Source organism: Neoarius graeffei, chromosome 2 (genome assembly GCF_027579695.1).
Source record: "Neoarius graeffei isolate fNeoGra1 chromosome 2, fNeoGra1.pri, whole genome shotgun sequence".
Classification (NCBI taxonomy): Eukaryota; Metazoa; Chordata; class Actinopteri; order Siluriformes; family Ariidae; genus Neoarius; species Neoarius graeffei.
The window spans coordinates 62,067,272-62,080,178 of record NC_083570.1 but is presented as its reverse complement, the minus strand read 5'-3'; the positions used below and the strand labels follow the sequence as shown (position 1 = coordinate 62,080,178).

At 43.8% G+C, this 12,907-nt stretch overlaps 2 protein-coding genes across 2 annotated transcripts in view; one reads left to right on the top strand and one right to left on the bottom strand.

The window, feature by feature from the left end:
• The window catches only part of LOC132881764 (disintegrin and metalloproteinase domain-containing protein 10-like), a 34,537-nt gene extending 31,565 nt beyond the window's left edge, over window positions 1-2,972 (top strand). The window contains exon 16 of the mRNA XM_060914615.1: window positions 490-2,972. Coding sequence (XP_060770598.1) covers window positions 490-689 — 200 coding nt within the window. The 3' untranslated portion in view covers window positions 690-2,972. The remainder of the gene's footprint in view (window positions 1-489) is intronic.
• A 1,439-nt stretch (window positions 2,973-4,411) lies between these two features.
• The window catches only part of LOC132881763 (hepatic triacylglycerol lipase), a 29,008-nt gene continuing 20,512 nt past the window's right edge, over window positions 4,412-12,907 (bottom strand). Inside the window, exons 8-9 of the mRNA XM_060914614.1 lie at window positions 5,152-5,370; window positions 4,412-4,797 (exon numbers count right to left, since the gene is read on the bottom strand). Of these exons, the coding sequence (XP_060770597.1) occupies window positions 4,623-4,797; window positions 5,152-5,370 (394 nt within the window). The 3' untranslated portion in view covers window positions 4,412-4,622. The remainder of the gene's footprint in view (window positions 4,798-5,151; window positions 5,371-12,907) is intronic.

The following is a 12,907-nucleotide window of genomic DNA, read 5'->3' as shown; positions in this document are numbered from 1 at the left end:
TGCTTTAAAGCCATAGAGAAAATGCATTAAAAGTAACCCTATATTTGATGTTTACTTCTGTGTTCATTGTAATAATTTTCATAAAAATGTGCTTTGTGAGTGGAAGGTTCAGCACTAAAAAGATATGACTTCAATAAATTGTTAGATGGAGCGAGAGCTGGAGTGAGAGCTGGAGAACGATGGAGAGGAATGGAGATGGAGAGAGCAAGAGGGATGGAGCAAGAGAGATGGAGGGAGATAGGAGATGGAGAGATTTATTTTATTGAGCCCAAGCTAGGATGATGTTCTACAGGTTTAAATAATGAGCCTAATATTTAAATAGTTGGATTACGTTCCAATAAATCTGTTCTGAGGGTGTCTATGGAATTATTATTTTATAGTTAAAATATAGGGATCTACAAAAAGTTTATTCCTTCAAGCTCCCTCGAGTGTACCTGTGCTCAAATCTCCCACTTGATTTTGTACATGCTGTCTGTTCTTGAACCACAGGCACTCTAAAGAGGAGACGAGCCCAACATGCGAGTCAACAGCAGCAACATCAGCATCATCACCATCACCACCACAACCAGAACCAGCACCCTCATGCACATGGCCATCAGAACCAGCGTCCGTCCCAGCGCCAGCCTCAGCCCCCACGTCACCACCGCCAGCCCCGCGAGAATTACCAGATGGGTCAAATGAGACGCTGAGAGCCCCGATGTCCCCCATAGCACCATTATCACACCCTGCCAGTGCCTGCCGACATTGGGATATAATGGTCACTCGTCACTACACTACACTGCTTCACAGGCAGATGCAGAGGATTGTAATCTCAGCTTGCCTGGAAAACACAATCATTTCCAGCTGTCAAGAATTCAAAAATTCTTAACCATGTGCTGTTCTACAACTCCAGTTTGGTTTAATCAGGACTTGTTACGTGTGGCTGTAGAACAAGGCATTACTCCAAAGAGTCCAAATGGGACCAGCACATGAAATCCTCACAACACTCCCAGTTTTTCACTGCATCAACCAGGACTGATTTTAACGACGACACACTACAAAACGTGCAGTATGTGACAACATGAGCAGGTTTTTTTAAAAGCAACCTTTTGTCAAAAGTCATACACTAAAGCAGGAATCGTTTACAAGAATACGTCCAGCTCTCCGTAGAGGATATCTGGACTAGTCCATTATGCTTCCTTTCATTCCAGTCTTTATACTGAGCCACTCAAACATTGTCGTGAAGAACATCTCTGCTCCGTTTAACGGAAGTGAGCTCAAACTGCATGGACTTTTCGGGTCTTTCTTTGTCAAATCTCAGCACAGGAAGTCAATGAAAAACATCTCGAACCTTTGCTTCATATATCTAAAATGTACACCTTTTTTTTTTTTTTTTTTTTCATTCCCTTCACAGTTGGTAAATTGAAAGAGTGCCAAGGTTTAAGAGACCAGGCGTAGATTCAGCATCCACTGTCATTTCAGTTCCGTTTCTCTTTCAGACCCTGAGTTAACATGGGTTGAGATTAAAGCATCTATTTATTCTTATGATCAAGCAAAAGGTCAAGGCTGTTATTTTCTCCATACAGCAAATGCATACTGCACCGTTGTACAGATTACAACTGTATAGAGAAGAGATTTGTATTATATGTGAGAAATATTTCTTCTACTGCTCAGAACAGAAAATAAGTTGTCGCTTTGATCAATATTTCTCAGGACTTGGGCAGAAATAAAGGGACGGTACAGATAACTGGGGGATGGAGGGATTAGCCATTTGTAGGAGGATAAGAGCAAGTACACATCAAGTTGAGCTGATTTGTTCCATTTGGCTCTGTAATTTATTTAATTTTATTTTTTTAAGTCATTGATCCAGTGTTTGTTTCGTGGAGCGGTGCACATATCCACAACAAAACCCTAGTGTGAAGGAACGTTATCCTCATGTTTCCACTATTTCCTCACCTCTTGTCACTTCAGATTTCACTTGGTGTCGTAATCCAGAGGATTAATCTGCACAGCTAGTGAATACGTGTATTTGAACCTGCATGCTGCAAGTGCTGTAGGAGAGACCTCAGTCCAGCTAAGATAAAAGGGTACGTGGTTAGGATTTGATTATCCGTTTACAGTTTACACACAAGGACCATAATTGGTTCATTCATTGGGAAGAACAGTTTAATTTGCAGGTGGTTAACTTTTGCTAATGAAGACACTTGTCAAGCCTCTGTGGATTAACCAGTGTCTTTATGAAATACCAGCAGCTACAAGTGGTCATGTTGGTCTTACGATGACCTTAAGCCTTGATTAAATCATACTACGTTCGACATGTCAGATTGAAGCAAATCCACTGTTAATATTACAATTTAATTAGTAGGAATAATCAATAATTTATTCAGCAAGAAGCAAACAAAAGCAGTTTAAAGATTACAACATTCCAAATTAGTGCCTGAACTTATTGGGTGAGGAGATGTGTCTGCTTAAATCTGCATAAATTTAAGGATCCGATTGTTTAAAGTGCCATTCCACCATTGGATGTATTCTTTGGCATAAAATACAGTATATTTTGACAACATATATAAATGGTATCACTAGATAGAGAAATCTTTTAGCTTCAAAATGATATATCAAACATAATTTTTTGACAACGACAAGTACATTAATTTTGCGACCAAAGTCACCTACCCTTTTAATTTCCACGCGTGATGTCATCGGCAGGTTCCCCTTCTTGTGTACCACGTGACGTGTGACATGGCACATATTATCAGCAATGGTGGATAGAACGCGATAAAAATAATACCAATAAATCTAGCTAATACCAATAAATCTAGCTAACTGAAAGATTAACTCAAAATTTTTCGCAATTTTTTTGGCCCCCATATACGAGGAGAAATGACTCTCTCACTGTGGGGGTTTCCTGGTCTAAAAATAGACCGACACGTGGTACACAAGAAGGGGAACCTGCCGATGACATCACGTTTCACTACCGCGCGGAAATTAAAAGGGTAGGTGACTTTGGTCGCAAAATTAATATACTTGTCATTGTCAAAAAATTATGTTTGATATATCATTTTGAAGCTAAAAGATTTCTCTGTCTAGTCATGTTGTCATAAAATATATTGTATTTTATGCCAAAGAATACATCCAATGGTGGAATGGCACTTTAACAGTACAATGTAAGCGGTATGCAAAAGTTTAGAACAAACACTGATGTTCATAGCACAATTTACTTAAATTGTACGTTTTTCTTAGTCTAATTAAACTCCTCATGGGAAATGTTTGCCTTGCTGTAACTGGCTTATTTGTGTTATGCTTTTAACTACAGGCTTTGCAGCGAAATAAAGACCACTTAACGTAATGAAGCAACCATTTTCCCATTACTACTTGACTTTTAAAAACTAGTAGCATTTCTGATGAACATAAACTAAATGGTTTAGTTTTGAAATGCCATCATGATGGTGCAGTGAGATGTCCAGGTGTCATGTATCACTGACATTTCCGTCAACCCAAAACCGACATGTGCATAAATAAAGGTGCGTTGTGTTTCTGAAGCCATGCTGTAACATGGACAAGTGGGCAGCAGTGACGGAAGGTTTTTTTTTAGAGAATGATGGCGGGGATGGCAATGTTTGACCTCAGGTCACCTCTTACTTTCACAATGAGAGTCTCACCCAGACAGAATCATTTGAGTTTCTTCGTCATTGTGTTGCTTCCATCAGTAAAGGTTTTATAGGTATACTGAGGTTCAGATCTCAACTTGGGACCCAATTGTGCTTCTTTTTTTGGGGAGGTTAAATGCATTAAACAGAAATTGTGCTACGTGGAGTGACGGCTGCATTTTGTAAGAGCCACTGATGTGAGATCTCTGTCTTAAAGGGTCATGGAGCAGCTTAGATGCCATCAGGAAAGCTGCTCTGTGGACAACATTGTAAACTGTTGTATACTCTGTACAGTTCCTGGAGCATTTCTTTTAAAATTTGAAGATAAATATGAGATTTTGATACTTGTCTGTCTATTTTCCCTCTCTTTTTTTTTTTTCCAATTTAAATGTGACCATATAGTGATTTATTCTCATAATCAAGAGAAACTTTCTTTTTCTTTTCTTAAATTTTCACTACATTCATCAGAATAGGCTTGGATATTAGAACATTACTCTTTCTTTATGGCAGCAATCAGAATATTTAAATGAAGTGCATAGATTTTTTCTTTTTCTTTTTTTTTTCTTTTTTTTGTCTGTTTCTCATGTGGTGTGACATGGCTAGAGGGGGAATATCTGCCTGTATCTGACATTTCTTTTACTGGATTTTATTTTGTGTAGTCTTGGTGAATCTTTATAGAAAAAAAAGTGCACTGAAATTGTCTGAATTGAGTCAAAATTATTGTAGGTGGTATAGGCAGAAAGATCACAAAAGTTAGAAGCAAACAAAAAAAATACTACTGTCTGTTAATGTTAACTGTGTTTTATACAGTACCTAAATTTTTGTTCACTTTGAACATTTTTACTTAACATTTCAAAACGTATTGTGCAAAGAGATGTAATTTTGAGTACTTGAAAAGCATTAATAAAAATGGTCAATCGAAATAACGTAACATCAGGCATTTCTTTTAAACTAAATGTTGTAGCTACTGGCCTTTTTTTAATCTGTTTCAGATTTCTATGTTTTAATTTGATGTGAAGGCTTGGCAAATTCCTGTCCATGTATGCTCTCTTTTTGAAGGTTCTTGATGCTCCTCTTCTTCTTTCTGGTAGCATATTGACAAGGAACAAACTCCTGTTCTTCTGAGGGCTTGATGTGTGTGACGGCTGCTGTTTGGCTACAGAACCATGTCCTGAAAGTAGAATAAAAGTATAGTGTGGAAACTATATTACCAATACGTACGTTCAAGTATTTAACATTTTTCTTTCCAAGTCAGTGCTTAGAATCTTAGTCAGCTGGTTTATCATTGCAGTGAGCACAATGTGCCACTAGAGGGAGTGTTTAAAAATGTTCACTTGGAAGCACTAATCAAAACCAAACAAGATATTTCGGTGTTATACCAAACACCATCATCGGTTGTAAAAGTGTGACAGGAACTAGCTCTGTAGACTTATAGACACTAGAGTCAGAAGCGATTTCTTTTTCACAGCAGGCAGAAAGAACTTCTGATTCAACAGTTTTCACACTTCAACATCATTTCACTCACTTCTTTTGGCTCTCGCCGGATTTGAGTCGAATTTTGGCCACAACGAGCTCTGTGTCATCCGAGCCTTCACCACGGCTCATGAGGGTTGTGACTTGTCTCCACCAGCTGCTCCAGGCCTTTTCTCCTGCCAAGCGCAGACGCACTGCTCGCAGCTCCCCCATCCATGAGTCCACTGCAGCCAGCGTGGAGTATGTATTGTTCTCAGGATGTTCCAGGGCCCTGGGCAAAAGCATCAAAGTTAAATATACAGTGTACATGTACCAGCCATATTATTAGTAACTCCATACCAATACTGGCTACGATGACACCCTCCCCACACACACCCCCAACAGCCAGTAGATTTCTCAGCTACACATTCATGCTGCAATCTCCTGTTCAACCTCGTCCTAGAGGTGTTCTGTTGGATACAGATCTGGTGACTCAAAATGCCATGAAAGTACACTGAACTCCTTAACATGGCACCTGTTTGAGGTGATGTGCTTTGTGACTTGGTGCATTATCATGCTGGAAGTACAACCCCGATTCCAAAAAGGTTGGGACAAAGTACAAATTGTAAATAAAAACGGAATGCAATGATGAAGTTTCAAAATTCCATATTTTATTCAGAATAGAACATAGATGACATATCAAATGTTTAAACTGAGAAAATGTATCATTTAAAGAGAAAAATTAGGTGATTTTAAATTTCATGACAACAACACCTCAAAAAAGTTGGGACAAGGCCATGTTTCCCACTGTGAGACATCCCCTTTTCTCTTTACAACAGTCTGTAAACGTCTGGGGACTGAGGAGACAAGTTGCTCAAGTTTAGGGATAGGAATGTTAACCCATTCTTGTCTAATGTAGGATTCTAGTTGCTCAACTGTCTTAGGTCTTTTTTGTCGTATCTTCCGTTTTATGATGCGCCAAATGTTTTCTATGGGTGAAAGATCTGGACTGCAGGCTGGCCAGTTCAGTACCCGGACCCTCCTTCTACACAGCCATGATGCTGTAATTGATGCAGTATGTGGTTTGGCATTGTCATGTTGGAAAATGCAAGGTCTTCCCTGAAAGAGACGTCATCTGGATGGGAGCATATGTTGCTCTAGAACCTGGATATACCTTTCAGCATTGATGGTGTCTTTCCAGATGTGTAAGCTGCCTATGCCACACGCACTAATGCAACCCCATACCATCAGAGATGCAGGCTTCTGAACTGAGCGCTGATAACAACTCGGGTCGTCCTTCTCCTCTTTAGTCCAAATGACACGGCGTCTCTGATTTCCATAAAGAACTTCAAATTTTGATTCGTCTGACCACAGAACAGTTTTCCACTTTGCCACAGTCCATTTTAAATGAGGCTTGGCCCAGAGAAGACGTCTGCGCTTCTGGATCGTGTTTAGATATGGCTTCTTCTTTGAACTATAGAGTTTTAGCTGGCAACGGCGGATGGCACGGTGAATTGTGTTCAGAGATAATGTTCTCTGGAAATATTCCTGAGCCCATTTTGTGATTTCCAATACAGAAGCATGCCTGTATGTGATGCAGTGCCGTCTAAGGGCCCGAAGATCACGGGCACCCAGTATGGTTTTCCAGCCTTGACCCTTACGCACAGAGATTCTTCCAGATTCTCTCAATCTTTTGATGATATTATGCACTGTAGATGATATGTTCAAACTCTTTGCAATTTTACACTGTCGAACTCCTTTCTGATATTGCTCCACTATTTGTCGGCGCAGAATTAGGGGAATTGGTGATCCTCTTCTCATCTTTACTTCTGAGAGCCGCTGCCACTCCAAGATGCTCTTTTTATACCCAGTCATGTTAATGACCTATTGCCAATTGACCTAATGAGTTGCAATTTGGTCCTCCAGTTGTTCCTTTTTTGTACCTTTAACTTTTCCAGCCTCTTATTGCCCCTGTCCCAACTTTTTTGAGATGTGTTGCTGTCATGAAATTTCAAATGAGCCAATATTTGGCATGAAATTTCAAAATGTCTCACTTTCGACATTTGACATGTTGTCTATGTTCTATTGTGAATACAATATCAGTTTTTGAGATTTGTAAATTATTGCATTCCGTTTTTTTGTTCCAACTTTTTTGGAATCGGGGTTGTATGTTATTCCTTAGTATGGGCGCTGTATGAGACGGCTGCCTCTCCAGTAGCTCTGTAGTTTTTAGCTCTTTAAACCCCTTTTTTTTTTTTTTTTACTTTTCTGCTCTTCTTACGAAGACATAGTTTTACTTATATAACATGGATATTTTTAACTTTAACACACAACCAGGAGCCAGTTTTCTCACCTTATTCAAGAGAGGAGCTGCTGGCCCTGAAAACAATGGGACGAGCCGGGATACGACACCCCATCCCGGCCGAGCTGAGGAGGAAACCCAGGGGCTGTAAAGCTGGAGCTAAGCTAAAGGCTAGGGTAGCGGACAACCGGCAGCACTACAAACCATCCATTCCCTCCGTTACCATGGGGAATGTGAACTCGCTGCCGAATAAAGTTGATGAGCTTTCTGCTCTGAACAACCAGCGGATTTACCGGGAGAGCAGATTATTTATCTTTACAGAGACATGGCTAACACACCTTGTACCGGATGCTAACATGGACCTGCGGGGATTCACTGCTGTGAGAGCCGACAGAGACACTAACACATGCGGGAAAAGCAAAGGTGGGGGACTCATCATTTATATCAACAATCGCTGGTGTAACCCGGGACATATCTCCGTAAAGACAGTTTTATGTTGCCTGGACTTGGAGCTGCTAGCCATTAGCCTGCGGCCATATTATCTGCCAAGGGAGTTCAGTCACGTGATCACCATCTGTGTTTACATCCCTCCGAGGGCAGACGCAGCTGCTGCATGTGAGAGGATTCACTCTGTCACAGCAAGGCTGCAGACACAGCACCCTGAGGCATTTATCGTCATTTCTGGGAACTTTAATCACGCTACTTTGGACTCTACTTTGGCTGCTTTTTACCAGGCTGTGGATTGTCCAACAAGGAACAACAGGACAATTGACTTGCTGTACGCTAATGTGAGGGATGCATACAGAGTCACACCTCTCCCCCCACTAGGGAAGTCTGACCACAACCTGGTTCTTCTACAGCCGAAGTACACCCCCCGGTTCAAAGGCAGCCTGCAACAACTAGCTCCATCAGGAGGTGGTCCCCTGAAATGGAAGATGCCCTCAGAGACTGTTATGACCTCACAGACTGGGATGTGCTGTTTAGCCCACACTGTGAGGACATAGAGGGGCTGACACACTGTCTGACGGATTACCTTAACTTCTGTGCAGACATGGTCTCCCCCGCTAAGACTGTACGGTGTTACCCTAATAACAAGCCATGGGTAACACAGGAAGTCAAAGCTGTCCTCAACAGGAAGAAGGCCGCCTTCAGGCGATGAAAGCAGCACAGCAGAAGGTAAAACGCTGCATGAGGGAAGCTCAGGACAGCTACAGGAGGAAGATGGAGCTGAAGGAGAACAACATGAGGGAGGTCTGGGAAGGTGTGAAAACCATCACTGGCCACAATACAAAGAGTCGTTGAGGGGACAGTGGAGAGGGCGAATGAATTGAACGACTTTTTCAATCGGTTCAACCAGCCCATGTCCCCCCCACCCTCTCCCTCACTGCAGCCATCTCTCCTTCTTCCCTCAACACACCTCCCCCCAGTCATCACAGCAGACCCCTCCTCCCCCACCTCAACACAGACTCCTCCATGCATTACTGCAGACCAGGTCAGAGGCCAACTGAGGAAGCTTCACCCCAGAAAAGCAGCAGGCCCGGACAAGGTGTGTCCCCGACTACTGAAGACCTGTGCTGCTGAACTGGGTGAACCACTCCAACTCATCTTCAACCTCAGCCTGCAGCTGGGAAGAGTGCCCACCCTCTGGAAGACATCATGTATCGTTCCAGTTCCCAAAAAGAATTGGCCCAGCGAGCTGAACGACTTCCGACCGGTGGCACTCACTTCACATCTGATGAAGACATTGGAGTGGCTCTTCCTCAGCTTCCTCAGACCCCAGGTGCAACATGCCCAGGACTCTCTGCAGTTTGCGTACCGGGCAGGTGTCGGTGTGGAAGATGCCATCCTCTACCTGCTACACCGAGCCCACTCGCATCTGGATAAGGGAAATGGCACAGTGAGGATCCTCTTCTTGGACTTCTCGAGTGCCTTCAACACCATCCAGCCCCTATTGCTTCAGGACAAACTGAACAGGATGCGAGTGGACCCCTGCCTGGTCATCTGGATCTCCAGCTACCTCACTGACAGGCCACAGTACGTCAGGCCGAAGGACATCACGTCTGACACTGTGATTACACCGGAGCACCCCAGGGCACGGTGCTGGCCCCTCTTCTCTTCACCCTGTACACTGCGGACTTCTGCTACAACTCTGAGTTGTGTCACATTCAGAAGTTTGCCGATGACACAGCCATCGTTGGGTGTATCAGTGACGACAGAGAGGAGGCGTATAGGAGCCTGGTGAGGGACTTTATGTGGTGCAACAGGAACCATCTGCAGCTCAACACCTCGAAGACCAAGGAGCTGGTCATTGACTTTAGGAGGTCCAGACTAAGGCCATGACCAGTTCTGATCGAGGGAGTCAAGGTGGAGGCTGTGGATTCCTACAAGTACCTCGGGCTGTGGCTGGACAGCAAGCTGGACTGGACTTGCAACACCAAACACTTATACAGGAAGGGACAGAGCAGGCTATACTTCCTTAGGAGGCTGCGGTCCTTTAACATCTGCAGGAAACTCCTGTGGATGTTCTATCAGTCTGTGGTCACCAGTGTCCTGTTTTACACCGTGGTGTGCTGGGGGGGCAGCACATCCAAGAAGGACACATCCAGGCTGGACAAACTGATCAGGCGGGCCGGCTCTGTGGTCGGCATGAAGCTGGACTCTCTGGTGACGGTGGCAGAGAAGAGGTCTATGGACAAACTATTGAACATCATGGACAATGCCAGTCACCCTCTGCACACCGTCATCAGCAACCAGAGGAGCCTGTTCAGTGACAGAATGCTCCTTCCCAAGTGCAGGACGAACAGACTCAAAAACTCCTTTGTCCCTCATGCCATCAGACTGTACAACTCCTCTCTAGGGGTAAGGAGGGGTAACAGGAGGACAGAGGATGGGAAGGAGCAGTAGCCCAGCCTAATAATAAGCAATACCAGACAATGTGCAATATAAAGTGCAATATCTCTCCTACCGCCGCCCCCCCTTCTCCCCACCTTTTTTTCTTCCCCCCTTCCTCTCTTCCCCGTATCTTATTCTTTTTATATATTTGTATATGTGAATACTTAATTTATTTTAATTTATCTAGAAGTTTTCTCTATTTCTTTTCTCTGTTTATCTGTAACGATGCTGCTGGAATCTCAATTTCCCTGAGGAACCCGCCCAAAGGGATCAATAAAGTTTTATCTAATCTAATCTAATTTAATCTAATATATTTTATAAGCTGGGTAAATCGTGGCCATGAAGAGATGCATGTTGGCAACAATAATAGACAAGTGTGGCAGTCAGATGATACTTGATTGGTTGTAAGAGACCCAAAGTGTGCCAAGAAAGCACACCACACCATTACACCACCACCACGAGCTTGAACTGTTGACACACAGCGACTTTCCAAGGATTTATGCTGTTGATGGCAAGTTATCACCTGAACATCTGCATGCTGCAGCACAAATTGAGATTCATCAGACCAGTGTGGTTGAGAGTAAATAGTTTGTCATGCATATTGTGAATACAGATATAGTTCTATGAATATGCATAGTCAATGCTGCTTTAAATGAATATACTACGTTAAACAGATGCAATATCTTTGTGAAGAGTCAAAGATGTTTGTGCATTCATTAGGCAGCATATACACATAGATGTGCAGACACTGTGTCATACACAAGCCAGAACTGACACGTGCTACAATATTTATCAGCAGCAGTGATCTGTTATCCAATCTCATTGCTCTGGTCAGTTTAGATGACCAGAGAAATGGTTCTTGGAGAAACTAGTGCTACGATACATAAAATCTAGCCTCCCAGCCTCTTTCGATCCCCATCAGTTTGCATATCGGTCAAACAGGTCCACGGAGGATGCTATTGCCATAACGATGCATGTGGCGCTAAACCATCTGGAACACAGTAACACCTATGTGAGAGTGCTCTTTGTGGACTACAGCTCAGCATTCAACACTATCATCCCGGACATTCTCATCAACAAGCTGCTCCACCTGGGCCTCTCCACCCCCATCTGTACTTGGATAAGTGACTTCTCACCAACCGCTCACAAGTTGTCTGACTGGGCCCCCACCTCTCCTCCACTATCACACTCAGTACAGGTGCACTGCAAGGGTGTGTTCTCAGCCCTTTGCTATACTCCCTGTACACCAGTGACTGTTCTTCAGCTCATCCCTCCAACACCATCATCAAATTTTCAGATGACACCACAGTCGTCGGTCACATAGTAGAGGGAGATGATGAGATGCACTATAGGGCTGAGATCGAGAGGCTGACCACATGGTGCCATAACAACAACTTCGAGCTCAACATATCAAAGACCAAAGAGCTGATCCTGGACTTCAGGAGGAAGCGGCATATGGACCCACCGCCACTCCTCATAGAAGGTGCCAGTGTCGAGAGGGTCCACACCTTCAAATTCCTGGGAGTCCATATCGCCAACGACCTCTCCTGGACAGCAAACACCACTACCATCATCAAAAGGGCACAGCAGCGTCTCTACTTCCTGAGACTGCTAAAGAGAAACAACTTAAGGGAGACGCTGCTGGTGGCCTTTTATCGCTCTGCTATAGAGAGCATACTGACGTACTGCGTCACAGTGTGGTATGCAAGCTGCACTGTGGCACAGAAAAAATCACTGCAAAGGGTCAGATCACTTCAGAAAAGATCACTGGCTGCTCCCTGCCCACACTTGACCACATCGCCTCATCCCGTTACCTCAGCAGAGCAAAAAACATAACCAAGGACTCCTCTCACCCAGGCCATGAACACTTTCAGTTACTCCCCTCAGGAAGGCGTTACAGGTCTGCCAGAACCTGCACAACCAGATTCAGAGACAGCTTTTTCCCTGCAGCCATCATTATGTGACCAATGTTCAACCCTTCTTTTGTCAATTCAAACCAAGTCAGTCAACACGGGTTAATCCCTGGTCATGACAATTTGGATAGGACCTAGGTTACAACCCAGGAAATATGTAGATCAATGAACTCTCAGGGGGCAGCACAATGGTGTAGTGGTTAGCACTGTCGCCTCACAGCAAGAAGGTTCTGGGTTCGAGCCCAGTGGCCGGCGAGGGCCTTTCTGTGCGGAGTTTGCATGTTCTCCGTGTCCGCGTGGGTTTCCTCCGGGTGCTCCGGTTTCCCCCACAGTCCAAAGACATGCAGGTTAGGTTAACTGGTGACTCTAAATTAACCGTGAGTGTGAATGGTTGTTTGTCTCTGTGTCAGCCCTGCGATGACCTGGCAACTTGTCCAGGGTGTACCCCGCCTCTCGCCCATAGTCTATTTTTCTATTTTCATTTTATTTATTTATTTTTTTTTGTGTGTTTCTGTAGTTTGATGTTTGTTTGAGTGTTTTGTCCGCCATTTGTGGTGTAGCTCCAGACCTAGTTTTGGGCGTCGGTTCCCTCCAGGCCTTGGTTCGCCGTGGGTGATGCCTGTGCTACCAGCTATGGACTGCAGTGAGCTCGTTGCTCATTTTACATCGTGGTTGTCCAGCACTCTGTGCTTTAATGCTTGGTGTGATGTTGCTTGGTGGTG